At 31.1% G+C, this 12,391-nt stretch overlaps 1 protein-coding gene across 2 annotated transcripts in view; it reads right to left on the bottom strand.

The window, feature by feature from the left end:
• LOC118179389 (regulation of nuclear pre-mRNA domain-containing protein 1B) overlaps positions 1-12,391 on the bottom strand; it is a 75,550-nt gene that overhangs the window by 14,813 nt on the left and 48,346 nt on the right. For both annotated transcript variants that reach the window (XM_085827740.1, XM_085827741.1), the window contains exon 7: positions 10,209-10,384. In XM_085827740.1, coding sequence (XP_085683866.1) covers positions 10,209-10,384 — 176 coding nt within the window. The remainder of the gene's footprint in view (positions 1-10,208; positions 10,385-12,391) is intronic.

Consider the following 12,391-nt stretch of genomic DNA (forward strand, 5'->3'; position numbering starts at 1 on the left):
AGGACAAGTTTTTTCATCTGTCACTTTTTCTTTTACAATTCTTTTCAAAATAATTCTACCTTTTGGTTTTCATAAAATCAATTTTTATTTTACCTTTAGTTTTAATTTTTCTTCCTTCCCTTTTCATACTGTCTTTGTAGATTGGAATTTATGTAATCTTCAAATTGTATTCTTTGTTTTCTTTTCTGGCATTCTTAATTTTTTCTTTATTTGAACTTAATAGAATTTTATTAAGGGTGTCTGCTGAAAACATCGCGGAGAAAACAACAAGGCAAAAACGTCATAGTACAAAGCATCGTCAGAGAAAAGACAGCAAAGAGAAAACACCGCAATTCGTGGTTGAATATAAAGCAGTTAAAAAACTTTGCAGTTTAAAAACATCGTTTTAAAAAAATATTGCAGTAAAAAAAAAAAAAAAAAAAAAAAAAAAAAAAATTACTGTATGATGATAACATTGCACATATGAGCTTTTCAGTTTTAAAAGTTGTAAGTGCAATGGATTTAAACAGTGAAGTTTTTGAACAGATTTATTTTTAACCATGATATGTTAGAACTGTGATGTTTTCCCTTTGCTTTCTTTTCTCCCATGATGCTTTATACCAAGATATTTTTGCCTTGTGTTGTTTCCCCTATGACGTTTTCATCCGCAATGTTTTCGGCTGTAACCTTAATCCTCTGGCTGCTGATCCTGCGACTTCCATGGGCAACTCAAATGTAGCAAAATCTTCTCATCCCGTGGCCATTTTTTTTTCTTCCTTTATTAAGGAGTGCATCCTCAAGTTTGACTTGAGATTTCATCCTGAACATTACGCACTTTCTTTCTATGCTTTGGTTTAGCTGGACTGCTGTCTGTCTGCTGCCGCTTTCTTGTTACAAATCTATCAAAAATGTAAACTTTTGGAATAGGCACATTTAATGTGCTGACTTGTGCATAGCTGCAACATGCTGCTGAAAATAAAACTGAAGATTTAATTTGCCTTCGCCTTCAATTTCCTAGTCATTATGGATCAACACTTCTATACCATCAAAATTCCTGTTCCTGAATATATTACATATATATATGCGTGTGTGTGATTAAAAAAAATACAAAAAAATGTAGTAGCAAATGTCGTTTGGTGAAGCACATAGATGGCATATTGAAGAAGAAGAATTTTGTTGTGGAAAATGCTCATACATAATGAATAGGAAACTTGGCAGTGGAAGCAGATTAAATGCCATTTTTATTTAAATTCATATTTGTGGCTGCAATTTACTCGACACTCTAATTGTGCCTATTTTCAGAACATTAATATTTTTTTAATACTATTGCGATAGAAAGAGAGTACAATGAAGTGAAATGGCATACAAGTAGCACACAGAGAAAAGCTAAAGATGCCCAATTATCCAACATGGAAGCTTACCAAGAGAAGGTTTTGATTTAGAAAACTTTTCTAAAAGTTTCAGTTCTCAAAATATTAAATTTAAGTCCCCAGTTAGCTATGTCATCAGTGTAACGCAAGCCATGTGATGTATATTAAATTAGAAATGGCGCAGTTCAGAAATGTTATTACTATTTTTTTAGAATAAACAGGAAATACCCAAATTAAAAATGAGGAATTAAGAAACTATTCTTGAATTAAATACTAAAGCTGATTTACATAATTTTTATCTTTCACACACACATATGTAAGATATGTATATGTAAGATAAAAAAAATGCAAATCAAAATTATAATTTAAAATGCCTTTTAATTGCTCATTTTTATTTTGGGTACTTTGTCTCTAGTAATAACTTTCTCTAAACTGCGTCTTATCTGAAAGCATATTCCGCATTAAGCCATCTTGAAACTTCTGCATTGCCTGTAAGTTTTAGACAATCAGATTTATGAAAAATTTTACTATAAATATTGTTGCAATCCTACCCCACCCTCTTTCTCATATATCAGGCTTCGTAGCCACATTTTAGTTAAAAAAATAAGCACCTATAAGCACTTTTCAAGTACATTTTAAGGAAAAAATAAGCACCTGTCTAATTACATTACATACAACTGCATAACCTGAAAAGAAAAATTAGACTTGTAATTTAAAATATGAGCAATGCAATATTTATTAAGAGAATGAGTATTGGAATTTCAGTTCAAAATATAGAAAATAAATAACAATAAACCATATTAATTGTATTCGTTTGGAACCTAATAATAAATACAATTTATTTTTCCACTCATATTAATATTTAAATAATTTAACTTAAATCAAAATTCTGAACATTTTCTAAATTTTCATTGAATAATAGTTTTCCCTTAACATATATTCCAAGCAAAGTAATTTAAGTAAAAAAAGAGGCACATTTCTGAAATCAGAAGACAGGAAATTGGCTCATGCAGCCATCCTTTAACAGTAAAAGCTTAATTAACCCGCATACTTGGAAATTGACAAATATTCCGGATAGTAACTGGAAAAAGAGGAGTGGGAGAGATTGTAGCCGTTCTTTAGATTTCTCGGCTAAATAAATGATTTTGACATTTCGATATGTGCATCATATAAAAATAGACCAACGGAACTGAAAAATATTCTGATTAGAAAGCATAATAAAACTCTTTTAAGTGTCCATAAACAATTCTCGGACTGAACATCAAAATTAATTATCTCTGCAAAATACCGCAAACGTTATTGTGCAATACATGTGGGGTTATTCTTCCACATGTGATATTACGCATTCGCAATCAATAGCTGCCAGTATTCGGAGAATAAAGAACTAAATAAAGGAAAAGAAAGAGACTTACTAATCTGGGGTGTTTCTGATTCTAATTTTCAACCGACTGCGTTAAATTTCCGGAATAGAATCAATCTTCGCTTGGGTTGGGTAGACCGCAAAACTTTTAGTCCTATTCAATCCAGATTGGACAGTGACAAAAAAAAAAAAAAAAAAAAAAGAAGCCTGCTACTTCAATATTAGAGATTTTGCGGAGGAAGGGGAGAACCTTCGTACTGTATAATATATTGGCAAAAAAAAAAAAAAATTTTTTTTTGACTTTTACTTAAGCCATTCCGAATATTATTCCTTAGAAATCTAATCTGTGTAAAAACACACCCATTTTTGGAAGTTTATCTATACTTCAGCAGTTATTGCAACTATATTATTATAAATATTCATTCATATGCTCGTACTATAAGCATAATGATCATAATGAACACGAATATGAACTGACCACGTGGAACGAGAATGCAAATTATTAAAATCTTGATAGAAATTCAAACGAGTGTAGTATTTGGGTGGGAGGAAAAGAACACAGAATGTACCGGAATTTTATACCCTTTTTGCAATTCTTTGACCAATAGAACGACGTGCACCAGTCTGTACTCTCGCGCGCACCATAGGTTACGTTAATGCAGAGAAAGGGGGGGAAAGCGATTTTCGGGAGTATGATTCACCATCTGACGTTGCATATAAGAAAGAAAAGTTGTTTATTTAGTTTGGGCTTCGGTAAGGGGAAAAAATACGCATTCATTAAAAAAAAGCACTAAAAGCAAAAAAAGAGCACTAAAAACAAACAAACAAACAAAAAAAAAAAAAAGGGCTTTAAAGAAAAAGCAAGCACCTATAAGGACCTTTATATTTTATTTTCAAATATAAGGACTTATAAGCACTTGTAAGGACAGCTACGAACCCTGTATATACATGCTTGGTGCAGCAGATTGCAATGAAAATAGGAGGTGCACAACTATATGTTATAGCAGTCCCATATACAAAATTTTAACGTTCTACAGCTATTCATTTTTGAGCTATGCGAGATACAGACATATGCACATACAGACATCACAAAAAAATCTCTTCTGAATCTATTTTGGAAAAAATCTGATGTGTACACCACATGACTTCCTTGTACGGAATATTAAATTATACGCCTTTTTTCTTGCATTTAATTTAAACTTATTGGATTGAATTAAATCTACTTTGCCGACAGCGCTTAAACCACAATATAATAAATACATTCTTTAAAATTCACTCTAGTATTTGTTTACCATAGCGACATTCTGGCGCTAGATTCACTTAACAGTATTATATTTCATTCATATTATAACTCAGAATGCACAAAATTTATATCATTTAAAGAATAGAATTATCTAATCGTTGCCACATCTTCTATTCAAATACTATGATAAAGCTAGAATGAAGTATAAAAAGAAATTAAGTAAAGAAAACAAAAAAGAAATAGTTTTTCACAGACGACTGAGTATTTCTCATTCAATTAATTCAGTTCTCACTTCCCGAGAAGGCAAAAATACATAAAAACTCAAAATATCTATATTAAAAATTACGAAGTAAATCTTAAACACTTATTTCCTCGAAAAAATTCCAGAAAGGATTAAGCATGATTTAATTGGCAATAATAAACGAAGGCGTTATCTTTGTTGTTGCGAAGCTAAGTTTCTCTAGATTGGCAACAAATCCACTAGTCTGCTGTTTCAAATGTAAACAATCAATAGCCGCCATAAAAAAGGCTTAGCGGCACTTAAACAACTTTAAAATTGTTGATAATTCTAAAAATATTGCATACAGATTTACTAAAGGCATAAAAACCTTAACCGGAAGATAAAAACAACATAATTCAATCATTTTTAAAGCAAAAATAGTACAATTTACAAACATATAAGAGTAAAGAAACTGAGATCACTGAGCCGGGTAACAGAGTGGATATATATATAAATATATTTATATATGTTTGGTGCGGCCGATTGCAACCAAAATACGAGGTGCACATCTACATGTTATAGCAGTCGTATATACAAAATTTCAATGTTCTGAGGCTACTCGTTTTTGAGTTATGCGAGATACGTACGTACGTATGCACATACATACATACATTCGTACAGACATCATGAAAAATTATCTTCAGAATTAATTTTAAAGCAGTTTTATAATTTTTTTTTAGGAAACAAGTCTTTTATTCTGTCCTTACGTACAGATATCACGCAAAATCATCGTTAAATTGCATTCGATAGCGATCACAATGGATATTTTCGTTGAAATTTGCTGCCTGAAACTTTTCGTGATTACAATACTTATTTTTTACTTCGTACAAGGAAGCAAAAAGGATCCTTTATTCTGTCTGTACATTCAGATCCCATGCAAAAACATTGTTCAAATGGATTCGAAAGCAATCACAATGGATATTTATATACGAAATTTTTCGTTATTACAATGTTTCCTTTATTTCATTCAAAGAAGTAAAAATAATCATTTCTTGTTAAAAAATAGGATTCACGTACATAAAGAATTAATGCAAGAGGAAAAATTAAACTAATGATTTATGTATTTAACTTAAATGGGAATAAATTAAGCAGTCAAATTAATGGGAAATTCTCTTTTATTTCACACTTATATACTTGTTAGAAGTATTAATTAGGCAAACTGATTATAAAACTTCTGACTGTATTGCATATTTTTACTGATAATTTTCAAAAACTAATATGCATAATTAATATTTGTGAAACTAATTTATACTCCAGTTGCCGTCAGCACATGCACTGGGGTAAAATCCCATCCACATGCAGTCTTTTCTTAGAAAATAAAGGAAGGTCGTACGTGATCTTTCTAGTACTTCCTGTACCTTTCAAGATCAAGGTTAGGAAAAGGTCATCCAGAGGAATTTTTCCAGTGGCCTTGGGATTTTGTGTTTTCGGGGAAGGAATGTGAAATGGGATTCTAGCTACCTCGCGCACGTACAAACATTTCACTTCTAGAGAGACATTCATTGAGATGAGTGCGTACGAGCGAGAATAGTAACGACTGTGGGATCTTCTCGCTAGTGTTGAAACTGATAGCGAAATTGAAGATTCCGATTCTGAGTGAAATAATATTTCTGAAAAAACTCACGAAACTTATTCTGAACAGCAATATGATGATTCACATGATTTAGGGAGCATATCTTTGACATGAGATGATTTTTACGTTTGAAAAAGATGGAACAATTTGAAGTAAAAACTACCCTCAAAAAATGTCCGGACACAGCCGCACAATATAGTGACACATTTAAGTGGTATCAAGAAATGTTTTAGAAATTTGAAAAATCCAACTGTTTATTGCAAATTTTTGATGAAGAAATAATGGAAGATTTGGTGAAATCAACAAACATTTACATTTCATGATTAAGAAACAAATTCTCTAGAGAACGTGATGCACAAGAGACAAATGTAGCTGAATTGAAGGCGTTGTTTTTCCTATTATATTATGCCGGAGTGCTGAGAGCAGCACTTCTCAAAGCAAAGATTTGTGGTCAGCTGATGGAAGCGGAATAACTGTTTTTCAAATAACAATGTCTATCTACCGATTCCACTTCTTGTTGAGGTGTATTAGGTTTGATGACATAAATTTACGAGCAGAGCGAAATATGACGGCTTCAATTGCACTTATTAGAAATATTTTTCAAATATTTGTCAAAAACATATGAAAAATATATTCTTTACCTGAATATTGTACTACAGACGAAAAATTAGAACGCTTTCGAGAAAGGTGCCTATTCAGACAATATATAAAAAGTAAGCTCCCAAGAAATTAAATAAAAACTTTTGCATTGTGCAATTCTCATACATTTTACACATACAACCTAGAAATTTATGCAGGTCAGCAACCTGTCGGACTATATAGACAATCAAATGTGGCATTGGATATTGTACAAAGACTTATTGCACCCATAACTGGAACTGAAAGAAATATAACTATGAACAATTGGCACATGAGCATTCCTTTGGCCAATGAACTATTGAAAAAGCACAAATTGACATGTTTTGGGACACTTCGAAAAGATAAGCATGAAATTCCAGAAGAATTTCTGCCATATAAAACAGGCTCCTCTACTCTTCGTGCTTTGGGTTTAGAGGTAAAGAATTAACTCTTTCTACGTATGTTCCAAAAAAGAGTAAATCGGTTCTTGTTCTATCATCCATACATGAGGATAATCAAATCAATCCATTGTCTAAAGAGCAGCTTCAGCTCGAAATAACTTTTTGCAATTGTACAAAAGGTGATGTTTATACTGTTGATGAGTTATGTGGAACTTAGTCTGTTTCAAGAAAATGCCACTGCTGGCCTCTAATGGTATTTTTCGGACTAATGAACATTGCAGGTATAAATGCTTTTCTTATTCATTGATGAAATAACGACCGAGTGAATATGAACCGAAGAGCTTTTCTCAAAGATTTAGCATTAAAGCTTGTAAAAGAACATGTCCTAAACAGGGCTGTGATTCTATCTCTCTTCAAAGAACTCAAAACTGGAGTAAAAAGGTTGGTAGGAATAGAAGATGAAGCAGACTTGTACCCTAAGAATTGGTTTGTAAAAATATGTTGTCACACTATGTGAGGATTGTTCAAAACAAGATTATTTGAATAATTAAACTCAGGTAGGAGAGGTGAAAAACCTATGTGTTATTCATATTTTTTAATACAGTGAAAAGTCCATAATCCGGACCTCAAAGCTACAAACTTTCTGCACATGCGTTTAATGTATAACGGACGGTATAAGCTAAGCTAAAATTATCTAATTCAGTTAATGTTGCGGATTGCTTTGTTTCTTAATCTTCGAATTGGATGCGGCTTATTATTTTTTGCAGACTGTTAGAGCAATTTTATAAAAGTAAGCTTGAAATTTCGATTATGTAAAAAAGAATTTCTGATTCTGGAGTTGCCAAAGGATCTACAAAGCAAAAGCCTGTTTCGATGTCCATCATACAAAAAGTGGAATTGCTGCAAAAAATGGATAAAGGCATATCCTTTGTTTCTCTAACCATTCCGAAATCTGTTTATCAATTTCACGCTTCTCTGCGAGGGGGAGGGCGTCACAATGAACTGGAAGTTGATCTGTCAGCACTATCCTTATCTTCAGGGCAGATGTTTTTATTTTATTCGGCTTATAATTCCTTACTAAATGTAGTATCACATCTCGATGTACTCTGTCGTTGATATGATTTAAATCAAATTCCTCGTCATTATAAATATCACGAATACACACAAACGAATCATCATAAGTTTTCTGGTTGCAATTTTCTAATTTCAGCTATGCGTAATGTATGCTTTACGCATGCGCGCGTTGAAAGAAATGTTTCCGAACGTAAACAAAAGAATATTATGTTTTTTTTTTTTGTAAATTTTACACCCTTTAGATCATAATTGCTCTTTATTTCATAAATTACGGTTTCATATTTTTAATTTTATAATTTCTGCATGCCATCTTACCAGATTTAAATTGATGATCTATAATCTGGAAAAACTGATGATCCGGAATCGCCAAAGTCCCGACGAATCTGGATTAAAGACTTTTGACTGTATTCGTATTTAGAATCTATTCTTTGATATGAATAATTGTATGACATTATATTGAGTTTTAAGGAAAAAAGCTAGTAAGAATGCACCCTTTTCATTTTCCTCTAGTGCTTTATGAAGCCACTCTTTATAATAAACACTTACGTTTAAAAATATGCACATATGAAAACTGATTTTTCAAATATGAGAATTCATACATGTATCTTATATAAGTTAGTAATTTTGCATAAATTTCGATTTTTATGGCTTACTTTAGGGAACTAGTATGGAAATGTTAATATAACAAAGTAAGATTATCTCAAATTAAAACTGGAAAAAAGGTTTAACAAAATTCCAAAGCTATTAGTCATTTATACATTCATTTAAAACAAAGAAAATGCATTTATTTATACGTCGGGGAGGTGAACTTCGAAAAACAAACACTGGGGTAAAATTTGTCCTGCGCGTATACTAACGCAGCACAGTGATGCAAGTATGTTGAAGGGTTAAATGATGATTTCTGTCAGCATTCATTTGTTTTCAAATAGAAACTTAAAAACTACTTCAGCAATGTGAATAACACATTCTTCCCCAAACACAATATTAACAGGGGGGAAAAAAAAAAAAAAAAAAAAAAAAAAAAACTTACTAAGGTATTTAAAAAAAACCACCTATGTAGAAATTGCCAAATTTTCAGAATGAGCCAAATTCTGACAATCATGTGCATAACAATTGGGCAACCATGCTCCTAACTTTTCTTCAGTCATGAAATGTTGCCATTTTCGTGTATGTCCTCTTGGTTGAATTCCAACTTAAACAGTTTTTATAGATAAATCACATTTAAACTTGATTTTAAAACATGTGCTTGTGGAATGTCCCACCAATGGAAGAAGACAGGATAACTTTTTTTGCATTAATAGAGCATTTTGTCACAAAATCGGTAAAGAACTGAATTATGACAAACCATGTTTTTAATGTAATCACCACTATATTTCTACCAGAATACCAGGAATAAAAATCTGCTTGTAAGTAGATTTATTTATTGATTTTTTTTAATTAATACCTAATTAGAATATAAAACATATATGTGTGTAATAAGCAAATTTTTGCAACTGATCGAAGCCATCATTCTTTTACATCTGTAGAAAATCGCCAGAAGTATTGATCTAAAGGGCAATTAGACACAGGCTCCTATTCCTCAGTCTCCCCCCAACCCAAAGATAAGGGAACAATCTCTTTTTAACCTCGAAGTCTGCAACTTACAAAACGACCTCTTTTTAGGGCCCAAAAGCACTAAAAAAAATCTTTGTACTGTTTCGCTTTTCATTCGAGTCTGTTGCAATTTGGCAAAACATGACATATTATCTTTCAATCTGTTATTGTAAATTAATTTGTCTGTATAACAATCTAATCTATTTAAAAGCAATAAATGCAGTCCTAGGTACAGTCTAAACAGTCTAGATGTATATTTATCTAGCATCTCATGAAACGTTTCACCATTCTACCTGCACCATTTCTAGTGGAAATCTCTACAGATATACCATCTTAAAATATAAAAGAGACTTTATGGGTAAAATTTAAAATCTGAAGAACCCTTTCAGACCTTTTTTTGAGGGAGGGGCTAATTTTAAAATTAACATAACTTTACCATAAATATCACTGTATTTCCATTTAAATTTAAAATTATGATATCAGTAATTATTGCTGAAAAAGAATCCAAATCTAGCTTTTCTAAGATAACAGATTATAACTAAATTGAAGAAATTTTGATCAAATTTAAATATAAGAACTTATTCAATTGCACTACACTTGATATTAGTAACATTTAAAAAAAAGAAATTAAAAAACAATTTACAGGGTAATGTATTAAATCTTTTACTTTCAAATTAACTTTATCTGAAAGAAAACATTTCTTTTTATTCAACTTACTTCAACCTTCCGTTCTGCAATAGCTACTTGTTCCCTCTGAGCATGAGTAAAATCACTCAACATCTTTGACACTTGTTTTCGGTCTTCAAGTTCTTCGCTTAGACGATTATTGTAGTCTGCTAATATTGCACATGCTTCATCCACTTGTTTTGTTAATTTTTCAGCAGCTTCTCTACCTAATTATTATTAAAAGTGAATAAAATTTAACTAAATTTTTTTAAAAGAATTAGATTAAGTGACAATAAGTAAAACAGGAAATATTTTTCTAATCCATATTTTTATACAAACAGAAATACACTTTTTCGTTTAAAAACAGAAAACTATCAACAATTTTAGTCACTTTTTTATTATAATTTATCTGTGAAAATTTTCTCCCACTAAATGTTTTCAGATTCATTTTAAAAACTTCTAGGTTTCTCTCTTTCTCTGTACTAAATTAAAAATCATGTCTCATACATCTTTGACTAATATAATGTGGATTACATAGTTTAATAAGCAGCAACAGCAAAAAATGCTATTCTACTTATATATTTAACATAGTATATTAGTAGGCAGTATGAAGTCAATATAAATGAAAATGCACAAATACGTTCCCCCCCCTTAAAAAAAAACACTGATTTTGAAAAGTTCCAAACTAATGTTAAAAGTAATAGGTCTCCCTAGTTTAAATTTGAACACAATCCCCTTCAAAACAATCCCACTTCAGAGCTTGCAAAGCAATCTGACTATTTTTTATATTCCTGACAAAATAAACATATAAAATTTAAAAAAAAATTCCTTTACTTGAAGATTAAATAATATGAATTTTTTCACTGATGTTTTTTCACAGTATTCATGTAGCAATTTTTCAGCTTCAATTACATTTTGAAAAATATGATAGAAAAATTACAAGAGGCCAAAAAAGTTCAATATGCAGGGTGTAAAATAATTATTCAGTTGTTTTCTGTCGAATGTACTTATTTTTTAGGAATGTATTTACTGTCATCATACAACAGTTTTATCTTTTTTATAAATTTTTAAGATTCAAAAATTTATTGGAATTATATATTTATTCATAGATTTTGGTACTTGCACTTGATTTACATATGCCCTCAGAATTTAAATGATATTGTAGATTAGTTTGCAGCAATAATTAATCATTTATTTGTAATTCAATATCCTTTAAAATTTAATAAACTTTAAATTTGCTTTTTTACAAATAGAGAATGCTTGTTAAATTCAAATATATATAATATATATATCTATATATATACAGTCAAAAGTCTTTAATCCGGACTCGTTGGGACTTCGGCGATTCCGGATTATAGATCATCAGTTTAAATCTGGTAAGATGGCATGCAGAAATTATAAAATTAAAAATATGAAATCATAATTTATGAAATAAAGAGCAATTATGATCTAAAGGGTATCAAAATTTACCAAAAAAAAAGCTTTATATTTATTTATTTATTTACTTTATTAAACATTTCTTTCAATGCGCACATGCGTAAAGCATACATTACGCATAGTCGAAATTAGAAAATTGCAACCAGAAAACTATTTGTGTATTCGTGATATTTATAATGACGAGGAAATTGATCTAAATTATATCAGAATACATCGAGATGAAACACTACATTTAGTGAGGAATTATAAGCCGAATAAAATAAAAACATCTGCCCTGAAGATGAGGATAGTGCTGACAGATCAACTCTAAGTTCATTGCGCGTCACGACGTTCCCCCCCCCTTCCGCAGAGCAGCGTGAAATTGATAAACAGATTTCAGAATGGTTAGAGAAACAAATCACCGCTCTGTCACTTTCTTCATGTCTTTATTCATTTTTTGCAGCAATTTCACTTTTTGTTTAATGGACATCGAAACATGCTTTTGCTTTGTAGATCCTTTGGCAGCTCCAGCAGTGGAAATTCTATTTCACATAATCGAAAGTTCAAGCTTACTTTTATAAAATTGCTCTAAGAATCTGCAAAAAATAATAAGCCGGATCCAATTCGAAGATTAAGGAACAACGGAATCTGCAACATTAACTGAAATAGATAATTAGATAATTTTAGCTTAGCTTATACTATCCGTTATACATTAAACGCGCACGTGTAAACGTATTATGCGCATGCGTAAAGGTATTACGCGCATGCGCAGAAAGTTTGTAGCTTTGAGGTCCGGATTATAGATTATTCCGGATTAA

The sequence above is a fragment of the Stegodyphus dumicola genome, chromosome 12 (assembly GCF_044657685.1).
Source record: "Stegodyphus dumicola isolate Sdum_Otavi_A_Nest chromosome 12, ASM4465768v1".
Taxonomy (NCBI): Eukaryota; Metazoa; Arthropoda; class Arachnida; order Araneae; family Eresidae; genus Stegodyphus; species Stegodyphus dumicola.